This window comes from Musca vetustissima, unplaced genomic scaffold (genome assembly GCF_032173495.1).
Source record: "Musca vetustissima isolate MV318-11 ecotype Yass unplaced genomic scaffold, APGP_CSIRO_Mvet_v1 utg3796, whole genome shotgun sequence".
NCBI classification, from domain to species: Eukaryota; Metazoa; Arthropoda; class Insecta; order Diptera; family Muscidae; genus Musca; species Musca vetustissima.
In genome coordinates this window covers 227452-251589 of record NW_026882937.1, presented here as the reverse complement: position 1 = coordinate 251589, position 24138 = coordinate 227452, and the positions used below count along the sequence as shown (strand labels likewise).

The following is a 24138-nucleotide window of genomic DNA, read 5'->3' as shown; positions in this document are numbered from 1 at the left end:
AAGGCGACAAAACAAATAAACCAACGAAAATAACAACAGACACAATATGACATGACAAAAAAAGAGAGAAGAGGGAGAACAAAATGCAATTCTTTTGGTGCCGACATGATGATGGAAAACAAATTCAGAACAAGTAACAGGAACCAAAATAAAAAAAACTGCAACAACTTTGTAAGGGACATTGAGCGAATGCATTTGGGTCGTAAATTAAAAAAAAAATAAATAAATAAACAAAAAATACAACCCAAACATGCAACATATTTCAGTGGGTGACAGATTGGCAGGCCTGAATGGCTGGATAGTCTAACGGCAAAAGGATAGCTGCAACGAAATTAAGGCAACCATCCACCAACCAATCCAGACAACACAAATACAGGGCCCAAAACACATCAAACATTATCAGACATTGTTTGTCTCTTTGTTCGTTGGGAACATAATAAACGCCTCCTAAAAATAACTGACAGCCACGAGACAAACAATGAAAAATTATAACCATAAGGGAAAGACGACAACTATGAAAAAAAACCGAACAGCAAAAATTAAAACTTTCTATGCATACTCGTCGATTGGGCTAGGTTAAGAAGAAAACAAGGCAAAAAACATTTCCGTAAACCCACTACATCCCACATAGAGACGACAGTTAGTCAGTCAGTTAATAATTTTTTGTTTGCTGTCACACAAAATACAAAAAAGAGAGTTTCAAATTAATGCATCATGTCGTTGTTTTATTTTCTTTATTTTTTCCATATTCCTCTAAGGGGGATCCGAAAGGGGGAAAAGATATATTAATTTGATATAAATGCATTTTGTTGCATTTGGCAAAAATAGAATGAATGAATGACTGACACATAACTTGTGCCCAATATGACATATGTTGTTGTGAACGGATGGATGGATGTATGGATAGAAGGAAGAAAGTTAGCTTTCCATGTTGTAGGTAAATCTTTTACGCCTACACAGGCTTTGAGGTGAAATAACCCAGTGAACAATTGAGAAATTGTGGAAACATATTCATATATTTTTAGGCGGCCAGAAGGGATTATTGGTGTTGAATGAGCTTTGATAAAAAGGGATAACAATATTAAATTATGTCCTGGGCTCCTAGATGTATGAGGTGGAATAACCCTGTGAACAATTGGGAAATTATGGAACAATATTCATATATTTTTGTTAGGCTCCCAGAAGGGGTTTTTAATGTTGATAAGGAGGGATAACATTATTAAATTATTTCCTGGGCTCCTAGAAATATTATTTTACAGACTCTTTTGTTAAAAGAGAGGAAGAAATAATGTACATAGCAATCGAAGTAAGGAGTTACATGGATTTCCATAAACTACGTCGACCATTCAGATCGTATCTGCTTCTCTATAGCAATTAAAAATTTTTAATAGGCGATCAGAAATGTAGGACTTTCAATAGGTGGTCATTCGAACGGAATTTCTATCAATTCATTCGATAGTATTTTAAATTCATATTGGATTTTTAATCATCTTAGAAATCTGAGAATTTTTGGGAAAAATTTTAAATCAATCAAAATCTCACATTTCTGGGAGTCTGATAAGAATAGGTGAATCAACATGAAGGAGAGTTTGAAAAAGTGAAAAGGAGAAGAATTTCAGAATTTGATCAAAAATGTATTCCAGAGAGGGCCTTATTCAGAAAAGGTCTAAAAAACCATATATTGCTGGTGAAAAATACAACTATAAGTACATTAATGCTTCAATGGTTTAAAAATTTATAATTTTCTGTAGGTCTCATGCATAATAAGTACAGGCCAAAAATGATTGCTTTTTCTGTAGGTGGGCATGTGAAAGGCATTTTTAATTCTGATTTGTATCTACGTATATAATATAGTTTTCTGGGTGTTGGGTAAGAAAATCATAATTTTCGTCAAAATGTGACGATTTGATTTGAGATATTTTTAAATCCAACATATCATATCAACAATGTGAATAATTCTGAGCGCCGTGTGGAAGAAACTTTATTTCTTCAGATAATAGAGAGTATGTAAAAAAAAACAAAAGGAAATATTTCTGTGAGCCTGATAAGAAAGAAAATTTTCATAATTATTTATGTAATCGGAGGCGGAATAAAAAACGTGCAATATGATCAGATATTTCTGGGCTTCTGGTAAGGTCTACATGAAAGAGAGAGTGTGGAATGGATTTTACAACAGCCTCCTGAGCGCCTGATGAGAAAAAACCTTCAGAATGTTCCGTGCAATCGACGGGAGAACAGGAGGGAGAATAAAAGGGGGGCAATATCATCAGATATTTCTGGGTATTTTAAACAAATGAGTAAGGGCTATATGAAAAAGCGAAGCTGGAATGGATTTTATAACAAACAGCCTCCGGATATTTCTGAGCATCTGATTACAAATTTTTATTTTATCAGCATCAGAGATATAATGAATGAAAAGAAGGGATTCTCGGCGTCTGATAAAAATTATTTTTTTTTTTGAAATTTTTGGTCAATAAAAATACAGGGGAGTATTTTAAATTTATCCTATTTAAATCTTAACTTTATGAGCGCCTGGCAAAACATTGAGAATTCTTTATTGGGTGGAAAATAATTCGGCAATACAACATCAAGCTATTAAGAACATGACAATTCTGAGCGACGATTATAGATTTTTTTATTTTTACATCGATAGAAATTGGCACAAGTTTGGCTTGTAAAATTATAATATACTAAATATTTCTGGGCGCCTAGTAATAAATCTGAATTTACAGTTTTCTAATTTTGAATCTCTATAGCTCATAAAAATTGCCAGAAAGAGGAAGAAAATGTAATCTGATACTTCTGAGCATCTGGTGAATTTTTGTTTTTAGAGATATATGACAAAGAACGAGAGTATGGAAGGGGAGTATAAAAATTTTATTAGTCCCAAAGCACCATACTGAAAATTGATGGGAGCCTGGTAATAGCATTTTCCGCATGATATATTGCCCGAATTCTGAATTAAAGATAGGTAGATCTTAAAAAGAGGGCATGAAAGGAATTTGCAGTAATAACTGTAGACATTGACCATTTATATAAAAATTCTATAAAATACATTTTCTGAACAATACAATTTTGAATTTTTCGATTGGTATAGCACGAATCTATGTCGTAAAATACATGGTTTTCAAAGAAGATTGGAAAAAACTAGAGTTCCTTTAAAATAATTAAAGGTAAATGTGGTAAACCGTTCAACTTTCATCGATTTTTTTCCCTCAGTTCAATGTACGACTTACTTCTATAAAAAATCTCTAAAACATGAATAGATTGAAATTCCTACTGGGCGTCCAAACCTATAGTAGGTGGATAGCCCAGTAACTTTTTAAAGAATTTAAATTAGAAAATGACCAAGAACATTCTGTGTGGAGTAATGGCTTCTATGTAAATGATATGATCAGAAATGTAACAAATATACAATTATATTTACTTATATAAAAAAGTTTTACTGGGTTTTGCCCTGCTAGCCACATAATCACCCATTAATGCCAGACAATATGCAGCAGCAGCACATCATAAGACACCACATCACATCAGTTGTAAGTGTAATCAAGCAAAATTTTCATTGCAACATTTTACGAAAAACACACAAACTGCATTTTAGGGTTAAACATTAAATGCAGCTAGCATGGCTTTTTGGATGGTTGGTTGGTTTCTTCAATGAATGCAGATAGGCGGCATTAAGAAGAAGGTGGCGGCAACGGTGGTATGTAAGTGTCAGGGTATATTAAGGAATGTGTCTGTGCCAAAGTGTAGACATAATCATTTATAAGACAACAACAAAAACAGTAACAACACTAAAAATTAACATGGTTTGGTAAGTATGGTAAGATGTAAGGTAAGTCATATACAGTTGGTTGGATGGATGAATGAATGGATGGCTGGTTGGTTGGACAGACAGAAAGTCTTAACTTTCTGCAATTGCATTAGGAGTTAAAGTTTTGGCAAACTTTAGCCTAACCCACACACAAAAATTGGGGTCTCTCGAAACATATGCACATTTTATATACAGCCAGGCAGAGAGTCAGCCAGTCAGTCACATCATTCACAAAGGTTGCCATGACAAGCCAAAGTGTATGAAGGATGAACAAATGAAAAAAAAGTTTATGCATTAATGCTAACTTAGTTAGGAAAGCAGTTAAAAGTGTTTATGGTCTGCAAAAGAACATCGGCTGGTGGTGTAGGTATAATTATTGCAGCCTGGTTGCCAATAAAAGGTAGAAAGTTGAGAATGAATAGAAGACGACAACAACAACGCAGCGTAGAAGTTCAAGGTTTTATGGCATTTAACATAGAGTTAAATGATCATGCAGACGCCAAGAACTCATGAAACCTCATGTGGCTTTATGGAGGATTTTGGTGGGGGCTAAGACGACTTGCTACATTAAAGTCGATTATTAGCGTTGGGGGTTTAGTTTTTTTTTTTTGGCATAATTATGGTGGCTTAAATGTTGCATAAATTGCACTGGCAATGAATGCATTTCATTGCGTTGCAAGACACATTGCCAATATAGTCATCGTCACCATCATTACCAGCCAAACACCGACAATAGCTTGTGTCTGTCTTGCGCCTTTGGTAATGAAATATGCCACAGGAAAATGTTATAAGCTCTAAACAAGATTTACGACTAAAACAAAGCTGTGTGTGTGTCGGTGTCTGTATCTGCCGACATGTATCTTTTGTGTAGTTCTAAATTGCTGAATAATGTCCTCATTTACAATTTTCTTTCCGTTATTTCCGCTTGACAATAAAAAAGGGATAATAGCCGACCCACAACAATGTATAAAATATATAAATTTTTTTTCTCTTTCTCCAGATATGATTAACAAATGAGATACAGTTTTCTATAAATTATGTGACATGATTGTCGGGAAATTATAGCATTGGAGGTAGAACGATGCAATTAACAAAAATATGTATAAATGCAATTTTTTAAATTTTGAGAAGGATTGAGGTACGGAAATGAAGGGAATAATCCTTGGTTTGAATTGTTATAAGTTTTTGAAAGATTTGTAGATGAATATCACCAGGAGTAGAGAGTGCGACCATATGGGGGTACATTTGTGGTAGCCGTGAAATATCGATCGAATGGACACTCTCGATTATGGAAGATCGGGAGAGATAGATCATTGATGATGATAGTCTTTTCAAAACACATATATGTACTCTGGCAAAATTTAGCTTTGTAAAAGAATATTTTCGAGAATATGGATTAATATAGACGTGTGTTTTTTTTTTTTTTTTTGAAGGACAAATATGGGCGAAGTTTTTTAAAAAATATTTTTCTTAAGCACTAATATACGCGTGGCCTAATATAGACGTGTTTTGTTTTGAAGGGCAAATATGGGCGTGGTTTTTTAAAAAAATATTTTTGAAGGGCTAATATAGGCGTTGTTTATATTTTTTATGGCCTATCCAAGGCGTGGATTTTTAAAGGCCTAATTTTTATACCCTACACAACTATGTTGTCAGGGTATTATAGCTTTGTGCAGCCCCAAATGTTTGTAACGCCGCGAAATATTGGTCCTAGACCCACCTTTAAGTATACCGATCGTCATATCTCGACTAGCTGAGTCGATCTAGACATGTGTGTCCGTCCGTCCGTCCGTCCGTCCGTCTGTCCATTATAATTTGTAAACACGATACAGGCCACAGTTATGGACCAATCTTCACGAAATTTTGCATGTAGGATGGGTTCTGGCCAATGAAGACCCCTATTGTTTTTGGAAAAGATCGGTTAATATTTAGGGGGTGAAATGGACCAAATACTAAATTTTTGTCGGTTTTTCTGGTCGCTCCAGAGGCCGCAATAATGGCCCGAACATCGTGAAATTTTGCATGGAGAAGGGGATCGGGCCAGATAATAAGCATGCATGTTTTGATAAAGATCGGTCAATATTTAGCGGGTCAAATGGACCCTGACTTTTGTGTGAAAAATGACAAAATTTGTTTTCTATGGCATATATATTTACTCCTGGAGGGTGTAGACCCCAGGAGTTGATAGCATATCCAAGAGGAGTGGTTGGCCTTTAAATTGATACCAAATATAGTGATGTATCTACTCAGATGTGGGAGTTACAGTCAAATATTTACAGGTGCTTACGTATTCTGATATTATTTAGTAACCCATTACCACATTAGAGGGAGAAATATCGCGCTGATGGCTTTGAAATTGTTCATGAGGTTCCAGTTATGGTCAAGAACAACGCCTATAATTTTCGGTGATGATCAGATTAAAATTTTGGGATGAAATGGACGGAGAATATAATTTTTTGTGTGTTTTCGAGTAGAGTATAATCCAAAAATCACAACACAACCCACCGTGAAGGTAATCTGGTAATTAGAAGGACTGTACTGAATATTCGAAAATAGTAAGGAAGAGGTGTTGTTAACCTCTAATCGGACAAGAGGGGGCAAATATCACGAAATATTACTCAGACTCGGAATAAACATCCTCAGAAAGTTAGAGTTCGTGGTAGTTGTGTAGGGTATCGTATGGTCGGCCCCGTCCGACTATACTGCTCCGCTCACTGGTTTAAAGAATATTTTCTCAAGGCCTAATTTAGGATTGGAGTTTTTTAAAGAATATTTTTTCAAGGCCTAATTATACCCTACACAACTATGTTGTCAGGGTATTATAGCTTTGTGCAGCCCCAAATGTTTGTAACGCCGCGAAATATTGGTCCTAGACCCACCTTTAAGTATACCGATCGTCATATCTCGACTAGCTGAGTCGATCTAGACATGTGTGTCCGTCCGTCCGTCCGTCCGTCCGTCCGTCTGTCCATTATAATTTGTAAACACGATACAGGCCACAGTTATGGACCAATCTTCACGAAATTTTGCATGTAGGATGGGTTCTGGCCAATGAAGACCCCTATTGTTTTTGGAAAAGATCGGTTAATATTTAGGGGATGAAATGGACCAAATACTAAATTTTTGTCGGTTTTTCTGGTCGCTCCAGAGGCCGCAATTATGGCCCAAACACCGCGAATTTTTGCATGGGGAAGGGGATCGGGGCAGAGATTAAGCATGCATGTTTTTATAAAGATCGGTCAATATTTAGCGGGTCAAATGGACCCTGACTTTTGTGTGAAAAATGACAAAATTTGTATTCTATGGCATATATATTTACTCCTGGAGGATGTAGACCCGAGGAGTTGATAGCATATCCAAGAGGAGTGGTTGGGCTTTAAATCGATACCAAATATAGTGATGTATCTACTCAGATGTGGAAGTTACAGTCAAATATTTACAGGTGCTTACGTATTCAGATATTATTTAGTAACCCATTACCACATTAGAGGGGGAAATATCGCGCTGATGGCTTTGAAATTTTTCATGAAGTTCCAGTTATGGTCAAGAACAACGCCTACAATTTTCGGTGATGATCAGATTAAAATTTTGGACCGAAAACTTAATTTTTTGTGTGTTTTCGAGTCGAATATAGTCCGAAAATCACAACACAACCCACGGTGAAGGTAATCTGGACAAGTAATTAGAAGAACTGTACTGAATATTCGAAAAAAGTAAGGAAGAGGTGTTGTTGACCTCTAATCGGACAAGAGGGGGCAAATGTCACGAAATATTACTCAGACTCGGAATAAACATCCTCAGAAAGTTAGAGTTCGTGGTAGTTGTGTAGGGTATCGTATGGTCGGCCCCGTCCGACTATACTGCTCCGCTCACTGGTTAGGGTGTGTTTTTTTTTAAGAATAATTTTTAAAGGACTAATTAAGGTGTGGTTTTTAAGACGTGAATATTTTTTCAAGGTCCTTATGAGGAATATTGAGATGTAAATGTTTTTTTTTCAAGGTCCTTCTGAGAAATATTAAGATGTGAATATTTTCCAAGGACCTTGTGAGCAATATAAAGATGTGAATTTTTTTTCAAGAACTTGTGAGGAATATTAAGATATGAATGTTTTTCAACGACCTTTTGAGGAATATTAAGATGTAAATATTTATTCAAGAACCTAGTGATAAGTGTTTTACTTATATAAGAGGTGTATTTGTAAAGAAAATTTTTTAGAATTATCACACTAAAAAGTTCCCTAGTAACTCTTGTATGAGAAGTGGACTTTTAAAGAATACTTTTTTTGGCCTTTATGGGTTTTGGATTTTTGAAGGAATATTTCTTCAATGACTCTTTGAGATATGTCACTTTTAAAGAATATTTCTACGAGCACTCTGTGAGAAGTAATTTTAAGTAATATTTGAATGAGAAGGTTTCGGAGGTGTTAGTTTGAATAAAACTGAAAAATTTATTAGGTTCGGATTTGTGGGTTTTCAATTCTATGTAATGTTATTAGAATCCGACATTTCTGATCGGTGACAGATCAATAATACTGAAGGGAAAAAGAGATTTTATTTATTCTTTGAGTTCGATACTTCGCTGGATATACAATATTTTGACAAATAAATATTTTTTGAAATATAAGGAGGTAACACTAATTTTAAGATAGAAAGAACAAAGACAGAATGTCTTTGGTTTAATTTCATTATTCAGCTGAAAACCCCTCAATTTGCCCGATTTTTTTTTCTTGGGAAAATTCCCATGGAGATAGTTGAAATATAATGGCTTCAATTTAATTGTTATTCCATTACTTTTAATTTAATTTTTATTTCAGGGTTGTCACACATAAGGTTTTTTTATTTTTTTAATTGAAAATATATTTTGTATTTTTTACTCACCTCAATGCAATCCGTTGAATGTTGTTTGGGACTCAAAAAGAATGTACCATCGACCAATGGGTAACGGTCGAACACCAACATTGGTTCCTCGCACAAAATGCATGCAACACGGCTCTTTTGTGACTGAGCCAAGGAGGAGAGAATGAAAAGTCTGGTTTCATCATTGCCATGATTACCCTCGTCTTCAATCTAGAATGAAAATAGATAGAGAACATAAATAACTTCAAATTCGAAAAAAAAGAAATAAAAAATTGAAACCATAAATACAAAATATTATAAGGCTTTGTGATCAAACATCCACACACAAAAAAGGACATTGACCATGAAAATAATGTGAGAAAAAAAAAACGTGTATATATAATATTTCAGCAGGGTTAAAACAAAGGTGTAACAGCACACAAAAAAGGATTACGTGTGCTTGTACTCAAAGGGGATATCCTTTCAGGGTTTTCTTTTTTGTTTCATATTTTTTCTATAAAGTCCTATCACAATAAAAAAAACCTGCATACATGTTATGCTTTGGTGGTCTCACATGTGAATCCTGGGATCTTTACTATACACACACTATATATTGTCTTAAATTCCAATTTTCTGTATTGTGTTGTGCATGACTGGCCGGGCTGGCTGCCGGTACATCTATATTTTGTATATTTTGGCGGCGCCAATAAATGAAGCATAAAATGAAAACGTGCCACTTTTTTGGCCAAACGAAAAAAAAAATAAAACAAAAGCAATAATATCGTAACCAATATCAGCTACCAGTTATGTGTCTGCTGCTATGAAAGGAATATTCAATGAAATATCAACATAGCCGAAAAAAAATAAATTTCATATATTATGAACATCAATATATCCTCCGGGGTAGACAGAATTTTTCTTTTCTCATTTATATATATATATATTTGGTTGCAAAATTGAATTCAATTGTCCAATATTGCTAGTATTATATTTCACAGATGAATATAGTTAAAATAAATAAATGTTTTTTTTTTTAATCTGTAGGCATTTTTCAATCAATAGTGAAATTTGGAAGGACTATACGAGGTCTGATGAAAAATCACTATTTCAATGAAAAATCACTATTTTCAATGTTACGGATCTTCGTTTCAAATGAAAATTTCCACAAGAACCAAGTTTTGTTCTAATTTAATTGAGTGTTGTGTAATTGTGGTACATCCTGAAATCTTGTCGTACAGCCTATACGTATTACAACCTTTAAGATTTCCCAAGACACAGAATTGTGGAAAAACAAACATAGACTTTGCGCCAACATAAGCCGCCATCCCACACATCGAAGCTTATGCGTGAGGTTTTGGCCGAACAAAAAACTGTTATCCCGTCCTTACGGGAATTGGTCATTGAAGAATTTTTTCTCTTCCAAAAATGAAGACACCGATTAAAGGGAAGCGTTTTGCGACAGTTGAGTATATAAAAGAACAGCCGAAGCAGGAGTTGCTTTTGGCATTTCAATTTGGCAGATTGACTCATGTGTCGAAGTATGTGTCAGCATTTGTCATTTTGTTCGCGAAACTTCGAAATATTCACCGGAGACCCGTAAAAGTATAAATATTCTTGATAAGAATACAATTCTATTAAAACCACTATAGAGCTTACAATTTTTAAGATCGAAAATTTTGCACATACATTGTAACCACTCCCCGGATGTTTGGTATTGAAAATGGGATATACCGGTACACGTTTTGCTATAGGCTCCATATATAATTGTATTCTAAAATATTCGATATTTTGGAGATTATTGGTAAGATGGCTGTAATATGGTACTTTGAGTTTCCGTTGGGTAGCACATCTTCCCCTACGAAAAATGTTCGATACAAGTCTAGTTTTTATGATAGCTCCCATATAATGGTACCCGAAAATATTCAGTATTTTGAGGAGTTTGAGTGGGTTTTTAAACTCTAATTTGGTTCTCATAGAATGCCAAACAAAAACTGTCATAGAATGCCAAATGTTCCTACAAAAAAATTACCGTGGGATAACCGCCATTTATACAGGTCCCGAAAAGTCCAGCTAATGGTAATATGACAAAGGTCCTTCAAATCTGGCCCTCGTGTCACAGACCTTTGTCATGTAACATATCGTGAGAAACAAACAATAGAAATCGAATCATTGGTCATTCAGGCTTAAGACAATGTTAGTTTTCAGTATTTTGAGGAGTTTGGGTAGATTTTGAAACCGAATTGGCTCTAATTTGGTTCTCATAGAATGCTAAATCTTCCTACCAAAAAAGTACCATGTGATAGGCCGCCATTTATGCAGGTCCCGAAAAGCCCATATAATGATTATATAAAGAGGGTCCTTCAAATTTGGCCCTTTGTCATGTAACATATCGTGAGAAACAAATAATAGATATCAAACCATTGGCCTTTCTGGCCGAAGATAAAGGTCGTCACAGGTGATAAATCACGGATTTATACATATAATCCCGAAATCGTCTTCGACGATGAGCCAAATCCAACGAAAATTGATCGTGGAAGAAGCACTTCGAGCAAATGATTTTTTCGTTGCAGAAATTTGGAAGGATCGGTTATTTTATGAAAGTTCGGGAGACAACAATAATGACCCGAACATAAGATAATTTTACGGGGGCGAGGGGATGACTATTTTGAAAATCATCTGTAAACACTTAGACTTTTATTTGAAATATTTCGGTATTTTTTATTATTGTGTATATGTTAAATCTGGAAAGGCTCGATTTGCAAAAAATATCAGTTGTGAAGGGGTTACATCTTCTTATATGAGAATGGAAATATTGAGAAATTTTGCCTGGCTCGGCGGTCCAGGGCATAAAAATAGTCGACCCCGTTCGCCTATACTGCACCACTTACAAATTTCAAATATTTGAATAAATATCGAAGACTAAAATATGCCATAATAAATTATTATTTTATATTTCTTTAACATTTATATATAAAGTATTAAATTATGTCTTGGGAAATATTACAGACAATTGCCCTCCACATGTGTTCAACTAATGTTCCTTACATTCCAAAATATAGTTCTCTTCCACTCCCTTGATGTTTCAATGTAATTACATACTTAAGTACTATTAAAAGTACATTAAAAACAGGTCGGTACTCTTATTACACACATTTTATTCCTTCAGAATCCTGTATTTCAACACAACCTGAACCAAGTTCGCCTGGTTAAATGCTTAACCTTTGTCTTTAGAGACCTTTATCAGTTTTTTTTTTGTTCTGTCGGTCTGTCGTTTATTATATCCTTACTTGAAATTGGTTTTTATTGTTTTTTTCTTGTTCTTATTATAAGTTTTTACCTTTATAATACAATAAAGATTGTATGTGCATATATTGTGTGTGTGGTCGTCGCAATTGATTACAAACGAATAAGAAAAAATATGTTTGGTACTTATTTTCTTACACACACACATTTGCAAACATATATACAAAAAATATATATGACGATTCCAGCACACACAGACGACGACTATTGAAATAAATTGATTTTATATGGACGTGTGGGTTCGGATCACATATGCGATGATGGAGCTATACGAATAAAATTAGCTTGGGATATATTGCACGTTTTCAAGACTAAGAAAAGAAAAATTTAGCAATTTATCTTAAGGAGAATGTTTTCATTCTTTTTTCCATATAAGAGAGATATGTTATTTTATTTTTTTGAAGAACAAGTTCAGTCTTTATTTGTAGTTGGTGTATTCATATGTTTCTTAACATGAACTTTATTTGTTGTTGTTATTGCTTCCCCTTTGCGTTATTGCAATTTTATTATCAATTTACGTACACTCATTGACTAAATAATTCAAATTGTCATAGAACAAACAAAAACGAAACGAAAGGTACATTCACATGTCTGGCTTAACATTGTAATACAATTGGAGATATATAAACCTGATGTATGTTGGAGTTTATGTGTGTCTTTGGCACTTAAGGACCTCCTTTCAGTCGCTTGCATGTTCTATTATTTAAGGTAAATTCAACATCTAAAGGTTACATGACCCTTAATAAAATTATTGGTATTTTGGAGGATTTTTTTTTTCTTTTGTTTTCGTGCATTGCTCAGCACCGAAACAATGACTCAGTGGAATTTTCACAGACAATTTATTATTGAACCATTGTACTATATACCTAACTTCCATAAATTATGATAAAGGTGAGAATAAGAAATTAATTGTATTTGAAACAACAATAACCCTTTATTAAATCGTATTGAAATATTAGGGGGACTTCATAAAAATATAAAAAGGTGTTTGGAATATATTGACCTCAATTAATACGATTATAGGATATTTAAAATTTCAAAAAAGTCCTTTATAACCCTTGTAAATAGCATATAAAAATTATTAAAGTACGGCTCACACAATAACAGTTTTGTTAAAACATTAGTAAGAGGTTACGAATTTGCTAGAAGTTAATCTTGAGGGAAATGGGAGGAGTAAAATACAGATTTTTCTTGGATTACCTGGAAAGGATTATTTGGACATTTGCAATATTATACGCAGAATAAAGGGGGTACAATATATTTTTTGGCACACTTCTGATATTTCCCTTTAAAAATGTGACTTTTTTAGCATAAACGTGCATAATTCGGCTTGGCGTACGACCATTTGTTGTGTTGCTAGAAAAATCATATTGAAATATGCATATAGAAACATTTTCGTGTCATCATTTCCCCAAAAATCGACATGGTTTATCATGAGTGTATCGTGCAATCGATCGAAGTACATCGATAAACTTAAATCCTTGTACGTCGATGAAACACCATCCAATTCCACTCAAACCACCGATTTATTGATTTCAATCATGCCCAAATCAAGTCGGCGTTGTGCGTGAAATGCAAGATCGCCATGTGACTTTTTGTACACCCCATTATGAGGTGGACATTTAAAATATCTATAAACCTTCATAAATGGCGGACTATCCCAATAAGTGCCAAATTTGAGCCAACTCGATGAAAAACCTACAAAAAGTAAGTCCGACAGATTTGCTAATTGGCTGTACTCCCAAAACTGCCGAATCCTTCCTTTGGCAGTTCATTTTTATTTTTGCCACTAAAAAGTACCAAATTTCAACTAATTCGGTTAAAAACATGCAAAAAAAAAAAATCCAAATTCCGATTTTTTCGGCAGATGACTGTACTGATAGATTTCTCGTAAAGTATCGATCAAACAATATCAGATTTATGCTCGCCGCAGAACAAAATATTTTGCTGTTTTTTGTTTGGTGCATTCAGTTGTGAGTTACAGGGTGTTAAAAATGGAAGTGAACAAAAAGAAAATTCGGTTTTTCTTTGACAAAGGCGAAAATGCAAGCCAATCGGCTAAAATTTTGAATGGTGTTTATGGTTCCGATACGGTAACAACCAATTATGTGCAATTTTGGTTTCGTAGATTTAGATCGGCAATTTTTGATGATAAAGATGCGCCTCGCACATGTAGACCGGTCGTCGAAAATGTCGAGCTAAAACCGACCATAAAACTGTTTTAATCCACCAGAAACGGCCAGAATTGGCCAACAGAAGAGGAGTCGTGTTCAAAATCCTGTATGTTAAATAAAAACTGTATTCCCATATATCCCTATTTTGACATTCAATTCCCCAGAGAATCAGCCCCATCTCCCACTTGCGTTTACTTGCCATCTATTGTAATAAATTTACTTGCAAAAAAGTCCATGTATTCTTCTTCTATGAAAATATTTTAATTCCAGGTGACAATTACACCCATCCCGCATGACCCCCATCTCATTAACTATATAAATATTTGCGAAAATAAATATCTTCACAAATTAAATTAAATCAGCAACAGACACAGCACAATCTCTGGGCATTCTTATAAAATAAACAAAACCTAAAAGTATGCTACATTTCATAGAAATAAACTGAACATCAAGCATTAAGCAGATTTTCGCCACCACTCACTGCTAACCAAGTATTTTGTTTGAATAACTGATTATTATCATTTCAAAGATAGCCAAAAATAAAAATGTTTGAAAACATTCGACCAATGGCTGGTAGACTAAAGAAAAATACTGGAGAGAAGGAGAATACGAAATACTCAATGTTAAAGACAATAGCAAAAATGTAATAAATTTATATTGACTTAACTCTTATGGGCCTTCAAATTATATGAATGGACGGATGGTTGGATGGAGATATAGATATGTAACAAAATATGTGCTTAATTGAATCCAAAAGCCTAGTGATTTCAAACCCTAAGCAGACAATTAGAAGACGTGTTGGAATAATAAATAAAATATGTTTGTCCAACCTGCTGTAGTCTGTCATCGACGGCATAATAAGACTGGCGATATTGTATAGATAATGGATAGTATTGAAACATTATCTGGCTATATAAATATTGACACTAATTTCTTGAATAGAAATTGTCCCACCAAATGAAGACGACATATACAGAGTTGTGGGTGTTAGAAGTTAGGGCAGTGCTTGAAGTGTCTATAAATGAAATATGAATCTCCAAATGAAGTATGAACAAAAGTCAAAGAACTTTTGCAAACCTCTATTGCTATTGGTTGTTGATGTCTGTTAAAGGAGGAAAGGTCTACAACACAGACCTTCGTGGTTATCAAATGAAGAGGAGTAGGAAGTTTTATTTACCTTTATGTTAGTAACACAAAGATATTAAGTTTTTACAGGAAGTAATTAATTTCTTTGCTTTGTTGGGTTGTTTGTTGTTGTTGTAACAAAAGGGCGAAATAAACCTTTCATGTCATTTCCACTTATTCTTTGAAATAATATATATGTATTTATTGCAAATAGTAATCAAGGGAACTGAATTACAAAGTAAATATTTTTTTCTTTGATCCTAAGTACAATGAGGGTGTGGGTGGTATATATTTGCTGAATTTGCAAATTAGAGATTGTTAAAAACCTTTAATGGCAAGTAGTTTTATTTTAGTTATTTTAGCAATTCAATTAAAAGGTTTGGACTATTCTTTTCCAATATATATATATATATATATATATCAATGGGTAATTATGATTTTTTGAAAAATAAAAAATAAAGCTCACACACTCCTTCTCAGCTGCTTTGGACATCTATAATTATATATACTATTATATATGGCGATCCTCTTCAAAAGAAAAAGAAAAACATTACAAATTCGCTCTTAGAGTACAAAGTAATTCGAAAGTTATTTTTCCCCCTTTGTTATGTCTCGTTTCTTCTTATTTATATGTTTATGTCCTTTGTCATTAGTTCGTATTAACACTTGATTGATAAGTTCTTTTAGCATTTATATCGAAAATACATATGCGAATTTTGTAATATCAATACACAGGTCGTCTGAAATAAAGAAACAATGAATGTAAAACTAGTCACAATCGAGTGAGTAGAAAGTCAGCGGGTGAAAATTGGAAAATTAATTAGGAATGAAATTATGAAAATATTTATAAAAATTGTTTTTTTTTAGAATAAGGTTAGAATATAGGTCAAGACCTTTATATGAGAGATATGAAAAAATAATATTTAAAAAATTCTGCAAAGAAATCTTTAACACACCACTTGGATCTAAATAGCATATATCGGTACCCCCAAATATTTCGTATTATGGGGATTTTTGACAGGTATCGTTCTTACTGGGTATAAAATCTTTGTGCGGAAAATTTTCAATATCGGTCCAGTTTTTAGGGTAGCTTCCAAAACAGACCCCCGATTATTCCATAATTTGGTGTTTTGGGTATTTTGGATTCACTTCAGCTATTAGATCTGAAGAGTGACCCACATTGTTCAATCGATGGGGCTGTAATTTGTTATAAAGGGTTCTGGAAGTCTGACTTACATATATAGAAATTTATGCGGTGTTTTGATATACATTTTTTGAAGCATGAACAACCTACTTTAAAATAACACCCAAATAAATTTTGCGAATTTTGAATGCAGTCCACGTGGTGGATGGATAAGTTCGATCGGGCCGAACTTTTCCGAAATTTTTCTCTAACACAACGGCTACGCCAAAATATTTCACCACGATATTTAATTGTGATTCGGTTGATTGTGTGTGTATCGGTTGATTGGAATACCCTGTAAAGATCATTTAATTTTTTGTAAACCTCCATTCCTTGCTTTCTTTCCAATTTTCTGTGCGCATAACAAAAATCAATGTTCATGGTCGTAATTTTTTAGATTTATATTCGATTTGATTAAAAAAAAACTGCAACGAAAAAGTAGTAGTAGGCGTTCAATTTATACTCCACACATACTGAACAAGCCCAACCAATGATCACAGGTAATTGTTATAAAGGCAATTGTCGCCCAATCGTTGGGCGCTAACAAACAAAATCACACGACCGTCAGTATGAGGCCAAAAAGAAAGCTCACAACACATAACAATAATACATTATCATATATGGTAAAAGAGATTAAGCAATTTTTTCTATACATATATTTATGGGAGACATCAAACTGTAGGTGGGTGTATTCGGAAAACTAGGCAATATACAATGTAATTTGTGTAAAGAAAATTTTAAAGGAAAAACAGGAAAAAAAGAAAATTTTAAAGAAAAAATAAGGTAGAGCAATAGAAAAAAATTGTCCAATAAAAAATAATGATAATTTTTGTTTCCATTTATGAAGAAAATTGCAAAGTTCAAAATTACACTACATAGATTTTTTTGCTTCCATCACAAAATTTTTACGTGGGCTTTTGTTTTTAAAATAAGAAGAGAGCAACAACAAAAATTTGGCTTAACAATGCGTGATTTTCAAATTATTTGATTTTGTAGTTAATGTTTAAATTTGTGGCCCATTGTGTTCAACCAAACATACAGACAATACAGGGAGGAGCATATAATGGACAGACGTACGTACAACAAACCCAGGTGCCTGACAAATAACGTATTTAAATGTCCATCCATTTGGGGTTTTTTTTTTGAGTTTTTCAAATCTTTTGTTTGTTTGGCTTGCCAGAAGCAGCAACAAACAGCACTTTTATTATGCAAATTTGTATATAATGTTCACAGAGAAAAAAATGATTATTATTATCAAAGACAAGCCATTTACAGAATGTGCATGAACGACAAATGAATGCACAAAACAAATAGACTAGAAGACAATGAACAAAAAACAACGACAACCTGCCAGATATAGAAGTTAGTTGTTGCAGCACAAAAAGATAGCCAGCCAGCATTCAAATTGTTGGCTATTTTGTTGTTGTTTGTGTGAATGCCACGAGAATCCCATCACAAATGACAAACAAAAATTTTAGCGGCAGCTGGTGCAGCATTCCATCCCATTGCAAAGCAAAAAAGGCGGATGGTGTACTGTTGTATATATTGCTTCTAAGGACATTCTGTGTAGAAATTTTGTGATGAATATTTAAACAAAGCTTGAAATTTTTTTTTGAAATTTCTGCTGGCAAACATTTTTTTGTCTGCTGCTGTTTAAAGCTACTACCATAGGAAGTCCTATGCAGGATACAAATCGAAATAATGCATCAGGACATACAAAAAGGAAGTAGCCCTGTGGCGTCACTGGTAGTTGTAGTTGTAACAACAACTACTACAATTGTGACAATGGCAATGAAATTCTCATAATGTTAGCTGACTGGCTTTTGTAGTTTATGCCAGCAGCCTGACTGGCTGGCTGGGTTGGATGTCTCTTCCATTTAGTCTTTGATTATAGTTGTTGCAATTGTTGTTAATATAAGCTCTATGAAGCTATAACAGCAAGATGTAGCATAAAAATAAGTGAAATGAAATTGCAACAATAGTGCAAACACTAACAACAACAATAGCTGCAACATGAATTTCAAGAGCATAAGCAACCATAAGCCAATGTTGCAACATTACAAACAATAAAAAGTAAAGTAACTGGGGATAATAATAAATCCCTTTTCCATGTTGGCCATAAGTAGCAGAAACAAGGAGGGGGAGTTTAGGAATTGGGGATATATTAGGTTGGAGAAAAAAATCCATTATTTTCATATGAACTTTAGGACTTTATTTAACATGCTTCGCAATGTTCGATTTGTTGCCATTTTAAAGGTAATTTCTCTCTCGTAGAAGTCCTGCTATCTATTTGCAAAAAAAAAAAAAAAAAAAAATCTAGTAGTCGATCATTAAAAAAAAAAAAATAGAAAAATATGATAATCGCTTGGTGCTAAGTCTGGACTGTATGGCGGATGCATTAAAAATTCCCAACCAAGCTCCCGAAGTTTCTGGCGAGTCACTATAGATGTGAGTGGCCTAGCGTTGTCCTGGTGGAACACGACACATCTCCTGTTTGGCCAATTCTGGCCGTTTTTGGCCAATTGCTATCTTCAAATGGTCCAGTTGTTGACAGTAGAGATCAGACTTTAGCGTTTGGACATATGGAAGCAACTCATAATAAATAACACCACTCCAATCACAGAACCTTCTCGGACTTTAGTCCTGGTTTGGCCACCGTTTGAGGTGTTTCATCGCTCTTTCACCACGATCGTTTCCGCACAGGGTTATCGTATGTGATCCATTTTTCATCCGCAGTCACCATCCGTTTAATGGGTCTATCCCATTCCGTTTGGCCAAGGTTTCGCAGATGGAAATTCGATCCATCCAATTATTTTCTGGTAATTGGTGCGGCACCCAAACTTCGAGTTTCGTTTTGAATCCAGCTTTGTGTAAATGGCTTTGAACAGCTTTATGGTCGATTTTAGCTCTTGAGCGATGTTACCACTACTAACATGCCGGTCAACATCGATCATTTCTCCGATTTTATCGGCATTTTCGACGACCGGCCTAATGGATTTCTTTTTCCCCAACCTAATATTACGATGTGCAAGTCCTAGAGGAAAAAAGGAAGCAATTTCCCGTTTTGGTTTTGCAACATTTTAGAATAAGTATAGGGTCCTAAAAATTTGATTGTAATGGGCCCTTTATCCTGTGTGGCCCAATGTTGCCCACAGGCAACAACATGTTTTACTTACTTACTAAGCTGGTTTGTGACATAACATTTGTTCCATAAGCCGAGTTAAAAAAAAAAAAGATTTCCAGGCACAATTTGAAAGACCATGTTCCGAGATGTTGTCTTCAACTTGATCTTTCCATCGAATTCGTGCCCTTCCCCTTCTGCGTGGACCATCAGTTGGTTCGCTTTTATATGTCTTTTGCGCTCTCATCCATTCTCACAACATGACCTAGGCAACGTAGTCACTGCAGCTCGATCGACATAGTCTGACATGACTATGTCGATGTCCGAGAAAAGATGGTACAACTGATGGTTCATTCGAACGCGATATTCACGCAGATGGCCCCATCGATCTTCCGGAAAATTCTTTCTCTCAAACACTCCAAGAGCTGCCTCATTTTTTGCGCACATGCTTCAAATCCATACGAGATGTGGCATTTTTTCTGAATTACTTACTCAGACCATAGTAGCATATAGTTGGCCAACACTATTTTTCTCTGAATTTCAAAGCTGATGTTATTAGGTTTGCTGGTCCGTGTCTATTGGACGTCTTGAGCGTTGATACCATCAACTTGGTCTCCTAGCCATTTACTACCAGTCCCACGTTGGCCGACACCTTCTCAATCAATATTTCGATGTCGTCGGCGTACAGAGTGCCATTTCAGTTCACATTTGCATCTCGTATGATCTTTTCCAGCAGGATTTTATGAAGGTCACATGACAAACTGTCACCTTTTCTGAATCCTTGTTCGGCATAAGAGTGCTCCGAGAGGTCATTTCCGACTTTAACTGCTGACCTTGTGTCAATTAAAGTTATTCTGCATAATTTGGCAGGAATACCGAACGCCGACATGGCTTTTTACACCTCTGAGCGGATTGGGCTGTCGAATGCAGCTTTGTAGTTTGCAGTGATAAGCCCTGAAAATAGTTTTAAAAATCAACGCCATTTGTTGTAATAAGCCTTACAAACCCTAATTTGTTGGCCTTGAAAATTATTTTTTTTTAATCCACGTTTATTGCTGTGATTTATAAGATATTTGAAAAATATCATGCCAAAGCTGAGATTCTCATTAAAAAAAAATATATTTAGTGACTGATCCCCGCCTAAAAGTATGCACCACACTTAAATCCCCCATTAGAATGTACACTGGTAATATATGACAAAAGGTAGTATAAGGCAAAACGTTATGACTCAATTTAATTATCTCTATGAAGGCTTACTTTACTGTCAATCCTATTTGAATTAAGATTGGAAAATATACCAAAAACGTTTCCTAAAATAATTTCCATAACTTGCACCACCTGCATACATAGCGAGCTATGAAGTTCTCATATTTTCATAAACCAAAAAACTGAATTCAAAACAAGACCTTTACCAATAAATCTCTCTCCACACCCAAAATTCCGAAAATTGAAAAAAGAAGAGTATAATAATCTTTTGAGTGTTCAAATTCCCACATAAAGTATAATCTTGTTCGAGTGGTGCTCCTCTCCTGTAGAAATTTCGTTTGTCATTTACACTTAATTTAAATGCGTGTCACAATAGCGTGGTTGAGTCGGTTGGCAGCTCAATCCCGGAGAAAGAGAACTAAATCTAGATTTCACTTTGAATATACGTACAAACAAACAAGCATCCCAGCAAAATGAAAGCAAAATAAACTAGTAAAAATCAAATAGAAATGTTGACTTAAAGATATATACACGACAGGAATGCTGTCGCTGATGCTAGCTACTGCTGCAATTACTAGGGGCGATTGTTGGCTGGCTGGCTGGTTGTCTGGATATTTTTGTTACCCCCACCTAACTCTTGAATACTAAATTTGTGCTCGCTTGTGCTCTTCCACACAATAGTAGTAGCAAATGTTGTTGTTGTTTTTTTAAGCTGACTTGTATTTAACATGAACTTTAAGTGGCTTAAGGTTGTCTGTCGTTTGTGTTAAGTGCTTGTCTTAAGTATGCAGTAGTATTTGAGAATTTTACACAATCATTGCATATTGTTAGGGGCTAGAGCAAGAACAAAAAACGGAGAATGATGATGATGGTAATGGAGAAAAGATATTGCTACATGCGAATAAATTTTACTGCAGTATAAAGTAACAAATTCTTGCTATATTACCGTTGTTGTGTTTTAAAGGTGAGATGGTTATTTTAAAATAATAGCATATCGTTAATGATAAACGCACAGGACAACGGATAAAATAAAGTACTTGTGTTATAATATAGTTTAAGGAGCTTGTTTACAAATTGATTATGCTAATATAATTAAGGGTGAAAAACAGCATATATTAAATTCGAGATTGGTTTGGTTGTAGGAAAGGAGGGGGTTTAACATGTTCATGGGACAAACTGTTTAAAATGTAAAACTTTCTGTTCGTTTAAAAAATTATTAAACGGATGGTGACTGGAGATGAGACATGGATCACATACGATAACCCTGTGCGAAAACGATCGTGGCCAAAGAACGTGAAGCACCCCAAACGATGGCCAAATCAGGACTAACGGCCAGGAATGTTTTGCTATGCATTTGGTGGGACTGGAAGGGGATTATTTATTATGAGTTGCTTCCATATGGCCAACAGCCAATTTCTGATCTCTACTGTCAACAACTGGACCGTTTGTAGATAGCAATTGACCAAAAACGGCCAGAATTGTTCCACCAGGACAACGCTAGGCCACACACATCTACAGTGACTCGCTAGAAACTTCGCATCCACCACACCACATTTATGTAATGATAACAAATTGGTATCTACTAGAGTTTTTTTACAAATAGATAGCAGGACTATTATGAGAGACTCATTATGAAAAGTTACCTTTAAAATTGCAACAAATCATACAACAAAACGGTGCATATTTGGCACAAATCGGACATTCTGAAGCATGTTAAATAAATTCCTATGTTCATAAAAAAATACTTTCTTTATTAAAAAAATTCACGTTTTTGTCGATTAAACATATTTAAAAAAATCTTTCAAAAATAGTTTAAAAATTCTTGATCATTGTCCTTAAAAATATTTATAAAAAAACCATTAAAATTGTCCTTCAAAAATATTGAACAAAATCGTTTTTTTAATTCTTCAAAACTATTTAAAAAACTGCATTTATTGCTCTTCAACAATACTTAAAAAACTACGCCTCTTGCCCTGAAAAAATATTTATGGAAAAATCTGCACTTGCTATCCTTTTATTATCCTTCAAAAATATGTTGAGAAATCAAGCTTATTGTCCTCACAAATACTTATACTCATTCCAATTGTCCTTGAAACATATTTTTTAAAAAGGCCACGCCTCTTGTCCTTAAAATATATAAATTATATTCCATAATTTTTTTCCAAAAATATTGCCTTGAAAATCCTTGAATAAATATTCATAAAAAACCCAAAACAGTCGCTGTGATGATCCAAAATATTAGAACACAATCCACGCTTACTGCTGCCCTTGGTCCTCTGAAAATCATTTTTTTAATTACACCTTGATATTAATATATAGGATTCCAAAAATATTAAAAAACATATTTCAGAAATTACTTTTCAAAATACTTTTTCTCTTCTTTCTTCCCCTTCCCAAAAGTATGCACCATGTTCTCATATTAAGACTAGAACTGACTTGACTTGGCTTTTTTGTAGACTGTGGTTGACGATCACTTGTTGTAGACAGGGCGTTAAAAATAAATTTTGGTCAGGAACTTAAAGCCTTTTATGTTCCGATATTAAGAAATAAACCACTAAAACTATACACTACATTTTAAAATTGAGGTGAACATTATTATTATTATTTATGGCAAATTCATAAATGGAAATATTTGAGTTTTAAATTTTAAATACGCGTTTCACGAATGCTATATAATGCCTTAATCATGAAAGTATAGTATATAATTCTTGGCTCCCGAAAGTATGCAATAAGTTTTTCACCACAGAAAATCGTATGTTTATGAAGTGATATCTTTGATCAGAACCCATAACAACTACATTAATTTTTTGCATACCTTATGGAGGTAAATGACCCAATGAATTTAAAAAAGCATACTTATAGGTGTATCTTCTTCTACACGGAATACCGTGCAAAAAAACTTTATTTTTCCAACATGATAAAACTGTAATAAAAATACTTTTATTTTTCAGTAGAACACAATTCCCTCACAATGAACTTCTTTTGTTTGAAATTCTTCGAAAGACATACACGCGATTTGCCACGTCTATTTGAAAAGGATGTGAGCCTGTGTGTGTGAGAGAAAATAAAACAGGTAAAATTTATATGATTTCATTAAAATGAAATTCTATTTGTCTTGGCTAGAAAAATAAAACACAACAAAATACGTGATGAGTTGTTTTTATTCACACAAAATATTGTATCAGGTATCCATCTATATCTACTTTTACGGGAGGAAATTGTAAGGAATCACCAGCAGAGTACGAGAGATGTACGAGGTATAATCAAAACAAAATTGCTTACATTTAAATTGTAATAAATTTTGAATTTGTAATGGAGAAAAAATATTTATTTTTTTTCTTTTGCTCTTCTTTTAAACAGCAAAGCAAAAAGCGAGT

The 24138-nt window shown here is 34.2% G+C and overlaps 1 protein-coding gene across 1 annotated transcript in view; it reads right to left on the bottom strand.

Moving 5' to 3' along the window:
- LOC133329658 (headcase protein) overlaps nucleotides 1-24138 on the bottom strand; it is a gene marked incomplete at its 5' end in the record, with an annotated part of 183825 nt that overhangs the window by 4826 nt on the left and 154861 nt on the right. Inside the window, 1 exon segment of the mRNA XM_061538135.1 lies at nucleotides 8692-8880. Coding sequence (XP_061394119.1) covers nucleotides 8692-8880 — 189 coding nt within the window.